This window comes from Cebidichthys violaceus, unplaced genomic scaffold, assembly GCF_023349555.1.
Source record: "Cebidichthys violaceus isolate CVI_PGR_0920_01 unplaced genomic scaffold, fCebVio1.0.p SCAF_27, whole genome shotgun sequence".
NCBI lineage: Eukaryota > Metazoa > Chordata > Actinopteri > Perciformes > Stichaeidae > Cebidichthys > Cebidichthys violaceus.
The window spans coordinates 2270344-2287839 of record NW_027176450.1 but is presented as its reverse complement, the minus strand read 5'-3'; the positions used below and the strand labels follow the sequence as shown (position 1 = coordinate 2287839).

General features: G+C 40.1%; 1 protein-coding gene across 3 annotated transcripts in view; it reads right to left on the bottom strand.

The window, feature by feature from the left end:
- LOC137880083 (protein turtle homolog B-like) overlaps window positions 1-17496 on the bottom strand; it is a 147682-nt gene that overhangs the window by 45625 nt on the left and 84561 nt on the right. For all 3 annotated transcript variants that reach the window (XM_068721181.1, XM_068721182.1, XM_068721183.1), the window contains exons 7-11: window positions 12013-12158; window positions 5578-5720; window positions 5228-5368; window positions 5002-5118; window positions 4340-4490 (exon numbers count right to left, since the gene is read on the bottom strand). In XM_068721181.1, coding sequence (XP_068577282.1) covers window positions 4340-4490; window positions 5002-5118; window positions 5228-5368; window positions 5578-5720; window positions 12013-12158 — 698 coding nt within the window. The remainder of the gene's footprint in view (window positions 1-4339; window positions 4491-5001; window positions 5119-5227; window positions 5369-5577; window positions 5721-12012; window positions 12159-17496) is intronic.

Genomic DNA, 17496 nt, shown 5'->3' with positions numbered 1-17496 from the left:
CCTCTCTTCCATGATTCATGGTAAACATCTTTCTGCGCAGAACAAACTGACCTGGACTGACTCCTCGCCTGCTGCCTTTAATGACATAAAGGACGCTTTACTGTCAGCTCTGACACTTGGACTACCTAAACTTGACAAACCGTTCACACAGTACGTTGACCAAAGAGACGTTTACATGACATCAGTTTAGACTCAGGAACATGGGGAGCTCATGGTTCCTTTCTGCCGTTTCACACATTAGATTAGATTAATACATTAGATTTACCTAACGTTACTGTGGAACGATGTATTATCCATTATTTTCTTAATATGTTTAGCTCTATTAATCTTGAATACAGAACTCATGTAACTCTGTAACTCATGTTGCTTTATAAATAAGAGGGAAAAAGTAGCTAGAGTAAAGACAAACTTTTGAATTCATAGTCACCATGAATAAACAGAGATACTCCACCTCCAGATCCATTCTCTCTTGCATGGTGAACTGAACTGTATTTTGTTATTTTAAAGTGTATCTAGAGTCCTCAGTAAGCCATGTTTCTGATTGGGCAATAAATGCAAATTCATGCTTAAGTAAAGACAAATAATGAATTAATTTGTCATAGTTGCTAGGAAAACTTCTTATATTCAGATGACAAGTAAAGAATGTATTCCCTAAAACTGTCTGTGTTATGAAATGTGATGCTCACACTAACGCTTCTGATCCCATTTCAACAGGAAATGCTGCAGCTGATGCTACGACTAAGCAAGCGTTTTTTTTAAAAAAAATGATTATCAGGTTACTCTTTTTAGCTCACAACACTCATGCTAGGTGAGCCTACAGAAATATTCCTCACTTATATTCAATTATTGCAGACAATTGCCACATGCTCTCTTCCAGTAGTATGCTAAATTAGCTCACAGCAGAGATAACTTGGTACAGGGGAAATATGTAGTTTTAAGTATATGTGTTATCCACATTTTGTACAGAATTTAATATTCAGCAACGCTGTTTAAAACCACAACCTTTGTCTAAAAGACTACCAAAATCCCAGTCTTCTAACACAGTGATAAGAGATTGAATAAGATTGAATCTTATACTTTTACTTTGTAACTGTCCCATTCAGGTTATAATCCCTTTCTTCAACTGGTCATCAAAATCTTGATGTATCATCAAAGTAAATAAAAACACCATTTAAATACAATGAGTACAAACGTTTTAGAACATTTTACACCTCTTATACTAAATCTAAATCTTTGCACTACTGTTTATTTTAGCTTAGGTAATGATACCATTCTATTTCATTGTATACACTACTGTGCATGGTTTTTTTATATATTCTATAATTTTACACTGCATTTTTATACTTTAAACTTAATTTTTTTTACTCTGTTACTTTAATTGCTTTAGTATATTTTCTGCTGCTGTAACAAACACATTTCCCCTTGCAGGATGAATAAAGTATCTACTATCTACTATCTAAACTCTCAAGATAACATGATGAGCTGAGCCTCTACATTGAATAATATAAATATCACTGTATTCAAATTGGTTGTTAACTGGCATTAAGGAATATAAAAGAACTGCAGCAATAAATATTTGTATTTTATTAAGTTATTATTAGGAATTACAATACAATACGTTATGATGTATCACAGCAGGGATTTATCAGAATAGACTAAGTAGCATCATTCATCTGTGGATTTCAGGATTTTAAGACTAGACTTAAAGTAACGGTCAGTGGAAATAAAGCAAAGAAATATGGAATGTTATTGTATTAATTCAGCATGGTACACAAAAGAGTGCACAGTTTTTTGTATTTTAAAGAAAATGTATTGTTTGCTAACAACGCATCGAGCACCTAAGTAACGGCGATGGAAGGCAGATCTCCAGCACCATGGCACCCATTCCGCGGTCGGGAATGGTGTGGCCTAAGAGGTTCAATGTGTTTTCTGTATTTTTGTGCAATAATAATTGTGCTTCCTAATAATTGATGCATGAGAAACCATGACAACCAAATAACATAAAACCAAAAACCAGCAACCATCAGATTAAAGAAACGATTTGTAATTTAACTAAACGGCAAATAACATGTGATATGAATACACTAAATTGATTTAAATTGGCCCTAGACATGCTATTAGAAAAGAAGGAAAAAGGCCAATCTTGCAACATGTGACTTGTTTTCAATGCCTGACTGTTTTCCTCCCTTAGATGAGTAGTACTTTAATAGTGACATTTCTGTGTAATACTTATGTTTATTGTTACAGCTTGTTATCTGAGAAATATGATCTCACAAAACAGCTAGTGCTTTTATTTAGTTTACCTGATAAAGGAATCGATTAAACTGACACTTGATTCTGAATGTGTATTATGGTAATATGATATAATTTCTTACAAATCGTTTAAGTTGTTTGATTATTGTTTGTTATGAAACTCACTGATATGTTGTCTTATGATACTGTTCAACAGAGAGGGTCTGTGTTTCACCTCATCTCAGGAGACTTATCTTGTCATGTTCATGTTAACATTCCCTAGCTTGCTACAACTATAGATTTGCCTACAATTTAAAAAAAAACAGCTAATGCCTTAACCTTATTGATATGTGCATATGTAAACCATTTTGAGTATTCTGTGTTGATGTTTTGATATGCCCCTGATTGACGACAGGCTACAACGAAATCTGTGTTTTCAACACCTTAATTATTCTGTCCACACGTCAGTAAACTTCTCTAGTTTTCTCTAGGGGTGACCGTGGCTAAGTGGAGAGCATGGCCGCCTTTCAATCAGAGGGTCAGTGGTTTGATCCCCAGCTCCTGCTCTGCTCGTCTCATGTCAATGTGTCAATTGAGCAAGACACTTAACCCCAAAATTGCTCCCGTAGCTGCGTCTACGGTAGATAGATACTGAATTGTAAGTCGCTTTGGATAAAAGCATCTGCTAAATGACTGTAATGTAATGTAGTCTCGCCTGCCAATGTTAACCAAACTAACTAGTGAACTATCTAGATGATGGTACGTGTCAATCCATCTGTTAGACTGTCCTTTAGTGCGAACCATCAACAAATCAGTGTCCCATCAACTCCTCCTGTATTCCCATGAGCACTCTGTTCTAACGACTGCACAATTAGACACTTTTCCCAACTATGATAAAGATTTTGTTTCCTCCACAGGCTTGGTATTTTCACTACTAATGATGCCCTTAACTAAAATCGTTATGAAATATTATTGACTTATGTTCTCACTTCTAGCAGAGAATATATACTATTGTAGTGATCTAATGTAATGATCAAGGGGAGGATTGTAATGGTAATTTTTTACGTAGTATATATTTCTACTCAGTATATTGTATTCATGCATAAGTCATTTTGCTCTGGACTTTGTTGAACTTCACCGTGTCTCTGTTGTGCAAAAGAATAATTCTCCCTTGCCTGTTCACATAGATAACTAACTGTGTTGTATGAGAATGTTCCATGCCAAGGCCTTTGGGCCGCATGTTTTGGTTGCAGGCCGTTTGTTTTCACTTGTTGTTTCTATCAGTCTGAGACCAAAAGTCTGAGACTGAAATGTCTGTAACGTTGGCCATCAGCCCCCACCTTTGCTCATTCTGTATAAAGAAAGCTTGTTCACTTTTTTCGAGGTTCTTCCTCACTGAGACTGTACGCATTCTGTTGTGATGATTGAACCTTCTCTGCGCAGAGAATAAATACTTAAAAGACAACCTGGTTTTTGGTATTATGTATTTCAGCATTAGAAGACTCATGCAAAGCGGGTATAGGATTTTTTTTCAACAACACCAGCCACCCTCCTGAGGAAACCTATTTCGGCCGCTTGTACCCGCGATCTAATTCTTTCGGTCGTGACCCAGTCCACATGACCATAGGTGAGGGTAGGAACGAAGATTGCCTGGTAGATAGAGAGCTTTGCCTTGCGACTCAGCTCTCTTTTCGTCACAACGGTGCGATAGAGAGACTGCAATACCGCCCCAGCTGCTCCTATTCTCCGGCCAATCTCACGTTCCATTGTTCCCTCACTTGCAAACAAGACCCCGAGGTACTTGAACTCCTTCACTTGGGGTAAGGACTCATTCCCTACCTTGCACAGTTCATGAAAGTTAATTGTAACATTTTGGTTGTCTACAAATGTCATATGCAGCAATCATATGTACTTAGCTCCACCCTCTTGTGTCACTTCTGGTTGCACAAAAACAAGATGGCGACGACCAAAAATGCAAATTAACTAGGGAGGCGGGGCTTAGTGAACAGTCCATGACTGTGCACCATTGCAGAGATTCTGAAGAAATATATGTAGGTTCCTACACGTAAACGTGTGTATGTGTGAATTTGTGTCCATGTCGGGGTACCTATGACTTGGACGTGCGTGCTGGCAGTGATGCTTGTGGCAACGTTGGTGGCGACACACTCCCACTCCCCGTGGTCCTCCTTAGTGAGTGACTTGAACTGTAGGCTGCCTCGGGGCAGAACATTGTGCTTGCTTTTGCTGGGCTTCCCTACCTGCAGTCCGACCCAGCCAAGGAAACACAGAGTCAGCCAAGGGGAGAGAGAGAGGGATGGGGAGAGAACACACACTTCTAAATTCACAAGCTACAGCAGTGACAGTTTGAGATATCTATCTGCAATTTTACATCGACAACAATATTAATTTCAATATCTAACTTAAGTATCAAATTATACAGAATGGTGAATTTCACAAGTGGGAGGCAAAATCAATAGCTAATCACACTGTAGTCAGTGAGCAAGATTAAACATGCCTCATAATCAAGCAAAGAACGGAGAAAATCTAATATGTTCCCTTGATTGCATATTTTATAGACGCCATTAAAATGGGATTAAAAATGCTACAATGACATACAGTAGTTTGAGTAATTAAAATCAGGCAATTTACTACAGGCACAGGTTTCAGATGGGAAGACTTCTCAATGGAGAACCCTGAATGGGACATCACACAATGTGAAGTCTTGTTTACATGTAGGCAGGTGGGGTGTAGAGTGCGCAGGTGTGTTACCTTCCTCCATGTGATGTTGGGAAAGGGGTCTCCCTCCGCCTCACAGGGGATGACCAATTCTCTCCCAGCCTCCTGCCTGTACTCCCCTCCAGGAACCACTGAGAATTTGGGAGGGTCCTGTCCGGGGGGAGGGGGGAGCAGCCAAAACAGGTAAGTAAAAAAACTGGTGAGTTGCGATGCCTCCTGGATGCATTTAAATGCACTGGCTATGGGACTGTGTGTGTACCTTTAGCACCAGGGGAGCGGAAGGGGACCATCCCATGGAACCCAGGGCGTTGTAAGGCATGCAGGTATAGGTGCCGAGAGAGTCCTCCGTCACCTCTGCCACACGGATGCTCCCATCGTCTATTTGGCTCCAACCAGGGTACTGTGGATACAGAAGTCATGGACCATGTGTAAGGAAGGGTCATGTTTTGTTAAAGGCCGATGATAACTCAAATAAGAGACTGAGGAGCACACTGAAACCAAAAAGGTGTGTAGTGAAAAAATGAAATCCCTTGGAGCTTCCACTGAAGAAATGCCGCACTTGTTTGAGGCGGTGTAAAGTGAGCGGAACCCCATGCTACACCGGCTCACCCTATCGATCCGGAGAGGGAGGCCATCTTTCTTCCACTTAACCAGAGTTACGGGGGGATTGGCATCTACGGGACAGCGGATGAAGCCAGGCAGACCGATGGCCACGTAGATGACGGATGGCATGTTTACCACACGGGCAGGATCTGGTGAAAAACAAGAGAAAAAAAACATCTCTTTGTGAAAAGAGGGAAACCCGGTGCCTGCTGATTGTAAGAGCTACGTAGAGAAGATTGGGAAATCAACCTGTTGATGGGCTCATCATAAAAAAGATAAATGAGTTAACGTGGAGCACAGCTGGGCTGAGAGCAACATTTGTACGTGTTTGCAGAGAATATTTTGTTGAACATTGAACACCCATTCTTAAAGTGAAATTACACACACGGCTTTGTGTACATGATGACACACAGAATACATTTTACAAGATCAAATCCCACTACAACCTGCTCTCATGTGTACTTCAAGAAGTCCCCCATCTCTCCACGTCCTGAACAAAACAGTGATGGTCACATGTCAGAAAAAAGTTGTTTAATAAGACAGTTTGCAGTGATACAGTAAAAAAGTTGTATTAACAATATGGTAATAATGGCAGTCAGATGGAATAGAAATGAATGATCCCCAACAGTTAGTAGCCTATTGTGACAGCCTTTCCTTTACTCAGGTGACTCTCTTTACAGCCTTCTGAAAGCAGCAGGTATCTGTTCCTCATCCACAAGATTAAACAGCAACTTTTTATATTCCCAGACTGCATGCAAAACAGTCAAATCAAATTGTATTAAACCTTAAAAAATTATTTCAGAAATATGAAAAATGATGAAACATGCACTCAGCTAGACCCCATTTTTAATTGTACTTTTATTTTATCTACAGTATGCTGGTATTTAACTGCAGATGGTTATTTGTGGATCATTGGTATAACAAATCAAATTGCACACTGTTACTAGGATTCAATAGAAATAGAATCATCATCTGAATTATTGTTGATACATTACAGTCTGCAAAAAAGTGGTGGACTGCCATTAAAAAAACCTGTTGAAAATGAGAATGTAAAAAACATAATTTAAAGCTATGGTTGGTAATATTGAGGAATTAGCAAGAGTACTGTAGATTGCAAAATGATCCAACAGAAAAAACCCAGTCCGGTGTTCTCTTCCAATGAAAGTAGCTAGCAGCACTAGCTTCAAAAGTGACAACATCTAGTGATAAAGTCAACAAGTCAGCAAAACTGACAGCCTTTCAGTTCTCCCTCCAAAGCCCCTCCCCCAAATTTATCCTGATGAACGTAAACAACAAACTAGGCTGTTGTTAGTACTCACAGCTGTTAAGATAGCAGATTATGGAAGACTCTGGTGACCCGGAATGAGTGCACGGGCAGAATGCGTTCAGGTAGACAGGTAGGTGGCCCATCCAATTATTATATTATATTATCATAAAATAAATTGACTACGTTATTACAGTCCTGGGACAGAAACTTTTTTTTCTCCTTTTTTGTCAGAGCATTTGATTAATTCATTGCTGTCAGGATGTGATGAGAATTTCAACAAAAATATCTAAAATTCTTTTGAAGAAGATCACCAAATGTAACTAGTGTCACATTCAGTTATAGACAGTTTATAAAAACTGCATTACATCCAGCCTCCCTCAATCAGTCCCATCATATCAGCGCTTAAGCGTTTGAGTTTTAATACTTTATTTGCTCAACATTAGTGGCCATCCTTTCACATCTGCCCCTCTGTACTTTAAGTCTGAAATAATTGTGATTCGATATGGTCGAGCTAAATACCCTTTGGGCGAAGACGGGCACACACGAGAAAAAAAGGGAGACCATCTGGCTGAAGGAAAGGGGCTAAGAGGAGGAAAGGGGGGGAGCTTCTCCTTTCTAAATCCTAAATTCTGAAGAGGGGAGAGAACAGCGTGGTTCCCAAATGAGGTCAAGAGGAGAGCTTCAAAGTAGGCAGTGGGTGATAAGGAGGAGAAATGGTGTGAGTGAGAGGAGGGGTGAGCGTTATCAGCGGAGCGATAGAGAAGTGGACGAGCGTGGGAAAGAGGACAGGTGAGAGAGAGAGAGATGTGACTGGATGACGTAAGGTGGAGAGGAGCTGGCGGAGAGAGGAAGATGAGGCGGCGTGACTGTGAACGCGATGATGCCGGCGGAAAAAAAGGCGTTCATCCGGCATTATAAAAAGGAAAGGAGATGAGGGAGTGAGCGAGTGACTGTGTGACATGATGAGATTGAGGGATTGAAACACGGCGACGGATCGATTGACCGCACTTTTGCCAAAACAACTTTGTTCTACAGCTGCTGTCCTCTGAAGTCCTAACCACCGCCGGCCCACACGCCAGCGCTTGGCCACAAAGATGCCCAGAGGAGCGCCGCTACCGGCACCACAGACAGAAATATCAGCCAAGATTCTAAATATAGCCCTCAGACGGCGCTATCGCTCACGACACGCCTGCTTCCCTACTGCAAGATGCTTAGGGGGAAGTTATTCACTGGCGAGCGTTTCAGGGAGAAAGAAGGAGACTGTGGGAGAGAGAGATTTAAACAGAAGTGAAGCGGGGGGAGAAAGGGCATAACACAAATGGGGGAAGAGCGAATGTTGAGGATTGAGAGGAAGGGATAAAGAGAGAACAAAAGGAAAAAAAGATTAAGAGGAGAGAATAGGACGGACAGCGCAGTCTGCAATCTGACGGAGAAAAGTCCCTGGTCTTACAGCAGTGATGTAATCCCCCCCCCCTTACTTCCCCCTCCCTCTCACGACTGGTGTTGCCCGCCTCTGTTCGTCACACACACACTAACACACTTGCCACGATCTAATGTACAGCCATCAAAGGAGGCAGGAGAGCGATGGAATGCAAAATGTCTGTTGCCTTGACTACTGCCGGCGGCCGGTCACCGGTCGACGGGACCAAAAAATCTCAACCCTCGTCCTGCCTTCGCCTGGCCGCCTTCCGACGGGAGCCAGATGCTTTTCCAAAGTGACAAATTCACCGCAATTCTGGAGCTCCCAGTGACTGATAGACTGAGAGGGTGTTGTGCGGGAGGAGAGAACAAGGAGGCGGCAACCCATGATGAAGACACAGGGAAGGGGGGGATAGAGATGTGTCAGTGTGCATGTGAATACATATACATAAATGAGTACAAATGAGACATGAAAAGAGTAAGGACGGGGAGGCAGAGGAGAGAGAGTAGGATGGAGAGTGGATTTGAGAGAGCAAATGGGTGTTTGGTTTGAGAGGTGGAGCAGAGTTCGCCTGGAGACGGGTGGAGTGGCCAAATCCATTCCATAGGGCAGAGGACGCTTGTTGTACGAGCCAAGTACTGCTGGTGAAGGAGAGACGCAGGCTCATCCCCGCATCCCAATGGTATCCTTGTGTCTGTATTAAAAGCTTTGAAATCGGATGCAAAATTAGTTCACACCAGTTCTCGTGATGTCACGAGATCACGTGAGAATCACTTGATCATATATCACTCGAAGATCCAGCTTTAAGTAGTGTGTTTGTGTCCGGTGGGCTGGAGCACGGACGGACAACAATGGTGGCTCCCCGAAGAGGTTAGCGTCGATGCTGTGACAGCTTCAGAGCTGGAGACTATTTCTTCATTGAAAGAAAAACAAAGAACAACACTGCAGGCTTTTCTCCATGGGAAAGATAATTTCGCTCTTCTCATGACTGGCCTCAATAAGAGTTTGATTGACAGATGGTTCATCCAATCACCTGCCATGTATTTTTTGAAAGTTTCCGGACTTTTCCAAAATCGTTTCCGATGGCGACTTCTCAGATGGTTCTGTGTACAAACCATCTGGCAGGGTCAGGTTAGAGAGTCATCAACATGTTTCATTTTTCATAAAAGACTAAGATACCATTAAGAACACCTAGTAAACTACATTATTGTTGGGCCAGTTACTGACAAACTTTCAAGCTATTTTGTCGAAATAGTCATGATGGATGTAGAAAGTGTAAAACAAATGCTTCAGTGTGTCCTACTTTCTTCAACAGGAGCCTTGTGATGTTGCAACACAGTTATTATTGGACCTGTCTACACTTATTGTGAAGTCTAACTTTTTTTATGTTTGATGCCAGGTTTTGTAAACGAGTCCAGTGGCCAGGCATGGGAGGCAGGCTGCACGATGTCATGCTAATGAGGCACTGGAAACAATTATACTTATAATAATAATCAAGAGAAGAAGTCTAAATGCCAATCCACACAGGGAGCGATGAAGAGTAGTGAGTGAGGAATCAGCAGGCAGTCAATGGCAAACAATAAAACATTTTTTGATAAGTGTGAGTCGCTGCAACCACGAGAGGTCCTTTCGCATGCAGCCATAACTGGCCATCAAAAATATGATGCAGTTTGCTGTAGCAGAATGCGAGATAAGCCGTGGACAGACACAGAGCTGCACAGACAGTCACCCACAATGGGACAAAAAGGTTGAATATACATTTTTCAATACAAGTCTATCTATTCTAAATAATTACGCAGATTCTTTTTTCAAAAGATAGCACATTTAAACCTTCAAAATTCAGAGCATATTTACAATTTAGGGACTGCCTCCTCACGGCTCTCAACATGGACAACTGAGCCGGCGGTTAGCAGCTAATGGTGTACTATCTGACAGGATGGCGTTATCAGCAGTAAACTCCATATGAGCGCAGAGCAGAGTGGTGGTGATTAGCTAACAGGTAGGACATGCACACTGGGACTCACATGCACTAACATGCACGTGCGGCTGGGGCAGTTATGTCAAGAAAGCGTGACTTCATTCTCTGCTTAGGTAAACATCACTCCACTACATCTTTACATATAAACCTAGTTGCTTCATTAATGCTCTGGAATTCAAAACTAGCACCTTTAACTTTTATAAACGAGGCCTATTTGCAGGCCTCAGCTCAATTAAAGATAAGAAATACCTAATTAAGTGTATAATTAAATTAAAAAAATAAATTAAAAATTAAAAATTGTTTTTCATTGAAATCCTGTTAATGGAGAACAGATAGAATCCAGTGTGTATTTGTTTACCTGTACCTGGGCGGCTGAACCAAGTTCATCCAGTTATGTTGTTGCATTGTGCACAAGTGCCCCATTTACAGCTTCTATCGCCACGATAACAATTTATAAAGATTTGTGTTTTACAGGTAAATATTTCCAACGTGTCTCTTACATTACTATTCAACAAAGTTTTTAAATCCCTTCCAAAAATTTGCCATCTCTAGTAATGAACAAAACTGGTTCAGCCTCCCCACTAGTTTTTTTCTTTAAATGTCCAATATTATCAAATGTATCAATCCACACTCACTCTGAGGAGTGTGGTGCTCAAAATATTGAGCAGAGCTGCATTTTATGGTCATTGTAGACACTTAAAATAATACAAATATTATTGTTTGTAATGATAAAATAGTTGAGAATAGAACATAACAACATTGAGTGATTGTAAACGGTCCGCCCATAGGGTTTTACTGAATACACATTTCTATGTTTTCTATTTGACTGTGTTCTCTGTGTGCTGTGTATTCATGACTTTTTACTTTGACATCTTATTTAAGTTACTGCCTGTTTACTGAGTGTTTATGAGTCTGATGAAGCACTATGTGAAATCCTCAGTCAGTGTATTTACTTAAAGTCCCTGATGTAGTATTTCCCGAACCAACTTTCTGAGTGACGGAATGCTTTATGAAGCAAACTTCTAGTTGGAATCCTTTAGCTTGTTTCACATCACACAAATCTATATATGGCTTTCTCTCTGTCCTTTTCTTGCTTGTTGGAAGTGGGCGGGGCTCAGTTGGAAATAAGGTGAAGTCTCGTGCTCGTCATCAATAGTTGATGTCAGTGCTGAAAAATCAATTCTCTAAAAAAATAGTTTTGTTTAAGAATTGATAACGTAGCCTACAGTTTGTCAAAATAAAATGAACTTCAATGAAATGGTCAATTTGATTTTTTCGGAGGAAAATTAATCGTTTAATATTCTGTAAAATAGTTGATAGAAGAATCAATAGAAAATACGTGGCAGCCCTAGTGATGTCACAATCTTCCACGCACCAATCGGCATTTAGCAACATTTTAATTAGAATGTGTTGACAGTTGGTTCGGTCACTGTCAATCAAATGTGATCAAACGTGTGTCAACCTCTTAATAAATAACACCTAAAGATATCTTTAGATTGTTGCCTATTGGTTGTTGAAGATTTGAAGCCAAGTTTTCCGGGGGCTTTAAGGTATCCATGTTCTTGCAGTGGACATGCTCTGCCATGTTCCTTTCCAGTGAACCTGCAGCATGATTAGCCCTTGGATTCAGGTATTAATAGTACAGAGTTGAGGTGGCCGTTGCTTTGACCCAAATACACAGAAAGGACAAAGAGAAGACGGAGGGACCCTTGCAATGAATCTGGACACACTCCAGAGATCAGCACATGCAGCAGAAGAGGAGTCAAAGACACTCACATTGCACTGTTAGGTAGGCAGAGGCAGTCGGTGGTTGGCCCAGGCTGTTGCTGGGAGCACAGGTGTATTTCCCATCATCCTCTGGCTTGACTTGGGCAATGATAAGGGAACCGTCAATGAGAATACTGACTCTGCGCTTTAGGTCACTGTGAAAATAAAAAGAACAGACATGTTTAGGTTGGGATCTAAGTGTGAGCTGACATCATGTCGTCTTGGAGAATTCAGGGTAGAGAAGAATAAAAACAAAAGCCAGGTATTTAGCAAAAGGTTGTATTTCAAAATAAGATACATATGCACAAACTGTGAAACATATTACTTGAGAATATTTATGGGTCCTGGGATAGAGCATGTTTGTGTACAGATTTTTTTTTTTATTTTGGGCTATACAAAATAAAATTAATTGAAATTAAATTGAAATGAATTTGAACCCATCCATAAATTCGTGGGACCAGGCAGATATCTTTCAACAAGATCCTCATATTGTTATCACTGGGCACTCCACTGAAACACCACAGTAGCCTCTGTTGTACTATATGTATATACAGGTGAAACTCGAAAAATTAGAATATCATGCAAAAGTTCATTTATTTCAGTAATTCAACTAAAAAGGTGAAACTAATATATCATATAAACTCATTACATGCAAAGTGAGATATTCCAAGCCTTTATTTCTTATATTTTTGATGATTATGGCTTAAAGCTTATGAAAACCCCAAATTCAAAATCTCAAAAAATTTGAATATTGTGGAAAGGTTCAATATTGTAGGCTCAAAGTGTCACACTCTAATCAGCTAATTAATCCAAAACACCTGCAAAGGGTTCCTGAGCCTTTAAATTGTCTCTCAGTATGGTTCAGTAGAATTCACAATCATGGGGAAGACTGCTGACCTGACTGTTGTGCAGAAAACCATCATCGACACCCTCCACAAGGAGGGAAAGCCTCAAAAGGTAATTGCAAGAGAAGTTGGATGTTCTCAAAGTGCTATATCAAAGCACATTAATAGAAAGTTGAGTGGAAGGAAAAAGTGTGGAAGAAAAAGGTGCACAAGCAGCAGGGATGACCGCATCCTGGAGAGGATTGTCAGGAAAAGGCCATTCAAAAGTGTGGGAGATCTTCACAAGGAGTGGACTGGGGCTGGAGTTGCTGCATCAAGAGCCACCACACACAGACGGATCCTGGACATGGGCTTCACATGTCGTATTCCTCTTGTGAAGCCGCTCCTGAATAACAAACAACGCCAGAAGCGTCTTACCTGGGCTAAAGAAAAAAAGAACTGGTCTGTTGCTCAGTGGTCCAAAGTCCTCTTCTCTGATGAGAGCAAATTTTGCATCTCATTTGGAAACCAAGGTCCCAGAGTCTGGAGGAAGAATCGAGAGGCACACAATCCAAGATGCTTAAAGTCCAGTGTGAAGTTTCCACAGTCAGTGTTGATTTGGGGAGCCATGTCATCTGATGGTGTTGGTCCACTGTGCTTTATTAAGTCCAGGGTCAACGCAACCGTCTACCAGGAAATTTTAGAGCACTTCATGGTTCCTTCAGCAGACAAGCTTTATGGAGACGCTGACTTTATTTTCGAGCAGGACTTAGCACCTGCCCACACTGCCAAAAGTACCAAAACCTGGTTCAATGACCATGGGATTACTGTGCTTGATTGGCCAGCAAACTCACCTGACCTGAACCCCATAGAGAATCTATGGGGCATCGCCAAGAGAAAGATGAGAGACATGAGACCGAACAATGCAGAAGAGCTGAAGGCTGCTATTGAAGCATCCTGGTCTTCCATAACACCTCAGCAGTGCCACAGGCTGATCGCATCCATGTCACGCCGCATTGAGGCAGTAATTCGTGCAAAAGGGGCCCAAACCAAGTACTGAGTACATATGCATGATTATACTTTTCAGAGGGCCGACATTTCTGTATTTAAAATCCTTTTTTGATTGATTTCATGTAATATTCTAATTTTCTGAGATTTTGAATTTGAGGTTTTCATAAGCTGTAAGCCATAATCATCAAAATTATAACAAATAAAGGCTTGAAATATCTTGCTTTGCATGTAATTTGTCTATGTAATACATTAGTTTCACCTTTAAAGTTGAGTTATTGAAATAAATGAACTTTTGCACGATATTCTAATTTTTCGAGTTTCACCTGTATATAATAATACTCTTCTCATGATTTACTTTTGAACAACATCTGAAAATCGTTGGCATGGCTATAAAAACTGTTACACATCAGCAACGGGAAAAAGAAAACACATAAGCATTATACTACAAAAACGATGTAATGAAAAAGAAGGAGAAGATGAGTAGAAAGTGCCACCATAGGTAAAGCTAAGGATTAATGAGATGTGAGTCTGATATCCTGTGGACGGGAGACCCACCAGCTGTGTATTCTTACAGCTGAGTAATTCATTCTTAAGGTTTATCAGCGTCTCTGAGTGGAGCTGGTGAATCAGTTCACAACACTATTGTGAGAGAAATGACACGGTGCACAGTATAAATCTGCTCCGACACACAATTTGAAATAATTTGAACCTTGAAGCTTTTTGTAAGCCATGCAGTTCAAGTAACGTAAATCGACATTTATGAAGGTGTGTGCACATTTTATTTAAAATAGCTTTGTATTTAAAACATTCTATTTAAAAAATAATGAGGATGGTCGATTTTATACAACAAAATATTCCATCCATATTTGTTGGGCGTTTACCCTTTAAAAAAAAAATGTCACTGGTGTTAAATACCGTCGCCCGCTTGCATCAGACTCGCACCTGTATTAATGGTGCGGTCTAGCAGCATTCTAACAGCACCATTAATTACATTTATATAATCACAATAACACAAAATCATATTTTCCAGACTTTTATAGGGTGATAAAAGTCGTAAAATGTGACAACAGACGATCAAAGTTTAATTCGACAACCTCAATCAAAGCTTCGAAAGGGAAAAAATTACATTCAGTCTCCAAAAGAGATGGGAAACCGGTTTGTAATAAGGATGTTTAATTCAATCGTCACTGGTGCTGATTAACTGGGCCTAGCGGATGGAAATGCCGCTCCACCGGAAACATCTCCAAATGCACAGCAGGGCGCATTGTTATTTGTGTTATTGTTATTTTTTATAACATTTTAGTTATCCTAGTAAGGTAATTAAAATCACCTTAATATTGGTGTAGGAAAAAAACAATCATCAATCATCCCTTCAATCCTCAATATACAATACGATCGCCAATTGGAACAAGCCGAGTCTCAGTGCCTCCAGACAGGGCAAGTGATGCAGATTCTGTTGCTCCTGGCAGTCTCATTTTTTAATGACTGAAGACTGAATGGTGGACTTATGATAAATGATTGCCTTTGCCAACAAATCCCTGTTTTTCCCTCATGTTTCTCTCTGAAATGTTAGCTCTAATACGCAGACGTTTGAAAAGCTTCAATCATGAGCAATTTGCAAATGATCTTTGAGTTGAAGTTTTGCTTTTAACACTTCTCTTTATTCTATGTTCAATCAGCAGAAATACTGCTTTATAAAAAATAAAAAAATCCTGTGAAAGTGACACCACAGCAGTGGTTAAATGACAACAAATGTGTGTTGTCTCCATCAAGGATGATGTCATTCCTTCTCACTAGCTTCCTCACCTCTGCTCGTTGCACTCTCCCAGTCTGATTTGGAATAAGGAAGAGGAGGGGGCAAAGCGAATGAATGCAAAATATCTGTTGCCTTGGCTACCGCAAGTGGCTGGTCAACAGTCAGCAGACCCAAATCTCACGACTGGATTCAAACTCATCCCAGCTCCCTCGCTCCAAATAAAAACATATGTCTGATGTAGAAAAAAAGGAGAGATGCAACTATAGAGATACATGTTCTGTAAACCAGCAGACTGAGTAAAAACAAAGTGTGCTTTTTTAAATGTAATACAGTAACATTGTATTTTACACATTGAGGTCATCATTAGGAGTACTCTCAGCATGTGAACACTGTTGCATGAGGCTACAAGATTAAAGACAGCAGATAGCCTGCAATACAAACTGGGAGTGTGGAATTTGAAAGACATTGATCTTTATTAAGTTATTTCTTTTTAATATTGTGTTTATAATTGTTATAGTCTATAATAACTTTTGATTACGCTGATAATGTATGTACTAACTTCCATCATTTAGCTTAAAATATTATCAACAAAAATGATGTAGCTTTAATTTTGAAATAACAATTCAATTCAAACCCATCAGTGTGTCTCCTGGGAAAATAACCCTGATGATGTAATAGTGATGTCACTAGAGCTATCTCAGTTTCAGCTTCAACAAAAAGCTGGCATTAGAAACAAGAGGTGTCAAGTTTGAAAGATGTGGGTGGTAACAAGCACAGTGTATTATGGGAAATGTAGGATCCAAGGATTTTGGGAGCATGACCCATACTGTGGATTTAAGTCAGGAAATCTTGGCTTCTGCTGATTGTCCGGTTTTGACCGATTCTTTTTATAATCTGTCTCTCATAAGCCTTCCAGGTTTATTGAAGTACAATACTAATGACTTCGAGATGATGCATCTCAAGAGGCTTATCCTGTAAATCAGTGATTCCCTAACTGTTTTCAATAATGAACAATGGTTTGCCATATTTTTTCATCCAAGTGTTCTGTGACCAGTGGCAAGCTGGAGAGAACACACGCATCCGTCAACGTGATTGCGTTTGTTGTGGACGTTCACAGTTTATGGCAGTTAGCGGGTGCATTGAAAATAGGAATTAATGTGGATTGTCAAACTCACATTCCATGTCTTTGTTGACCATATTATATTATGATTATTATGCATCCATTATGACTGATATTTTCTTATTAACATTTTAACTAAAGTCTCACATATCCCTGCAGTACTCCAATGTACCCCTAGGGTACTAGTACCCTCATTTGAGAAACACTGCTGTAAATTATGCATTTGTAATTGATCCAGTGTTTTTGGAGTTGGATGGGTAAAAAGGCAAAATTAGGTACAGTACAAAGTATAATACATTTCTTGAATCACTGTCATGCTAATATTTTTAACTTGAAAATGCTTCTTTATGCCAGATTTGTAAATCGGCTAAAACAGCAGTCAAAAACCAAATTCCTCCACCATTACATTCTAACCATATTAAAATGAATACATTTCACAGAAGTAGTTTCACAAACATGACTGTGACTTTAGTATAGTTCTCCAGAGATGCACGCGCACACACACACACACACACACACACACACACACACACACACAATAGTCGAGCAACTTGAAAAATGGGATTTTTTTTGTATAAATGTGCTGCTGAAAAATCTGCAGGCACTGTGTGTGACGTTGAGTCAAGCATGAACCAAGATCTCTGTGATCCCTTCTTCAGTTCCAACACAAAGCCTACAAGCTGGGTGGATTAGAGGGATTTTAAAAGTCTGAAATCTCCGGCAAAGTTACCAATGGTATCGATATCAATAAATATTTCAACCTCACAATGGTACATATATGA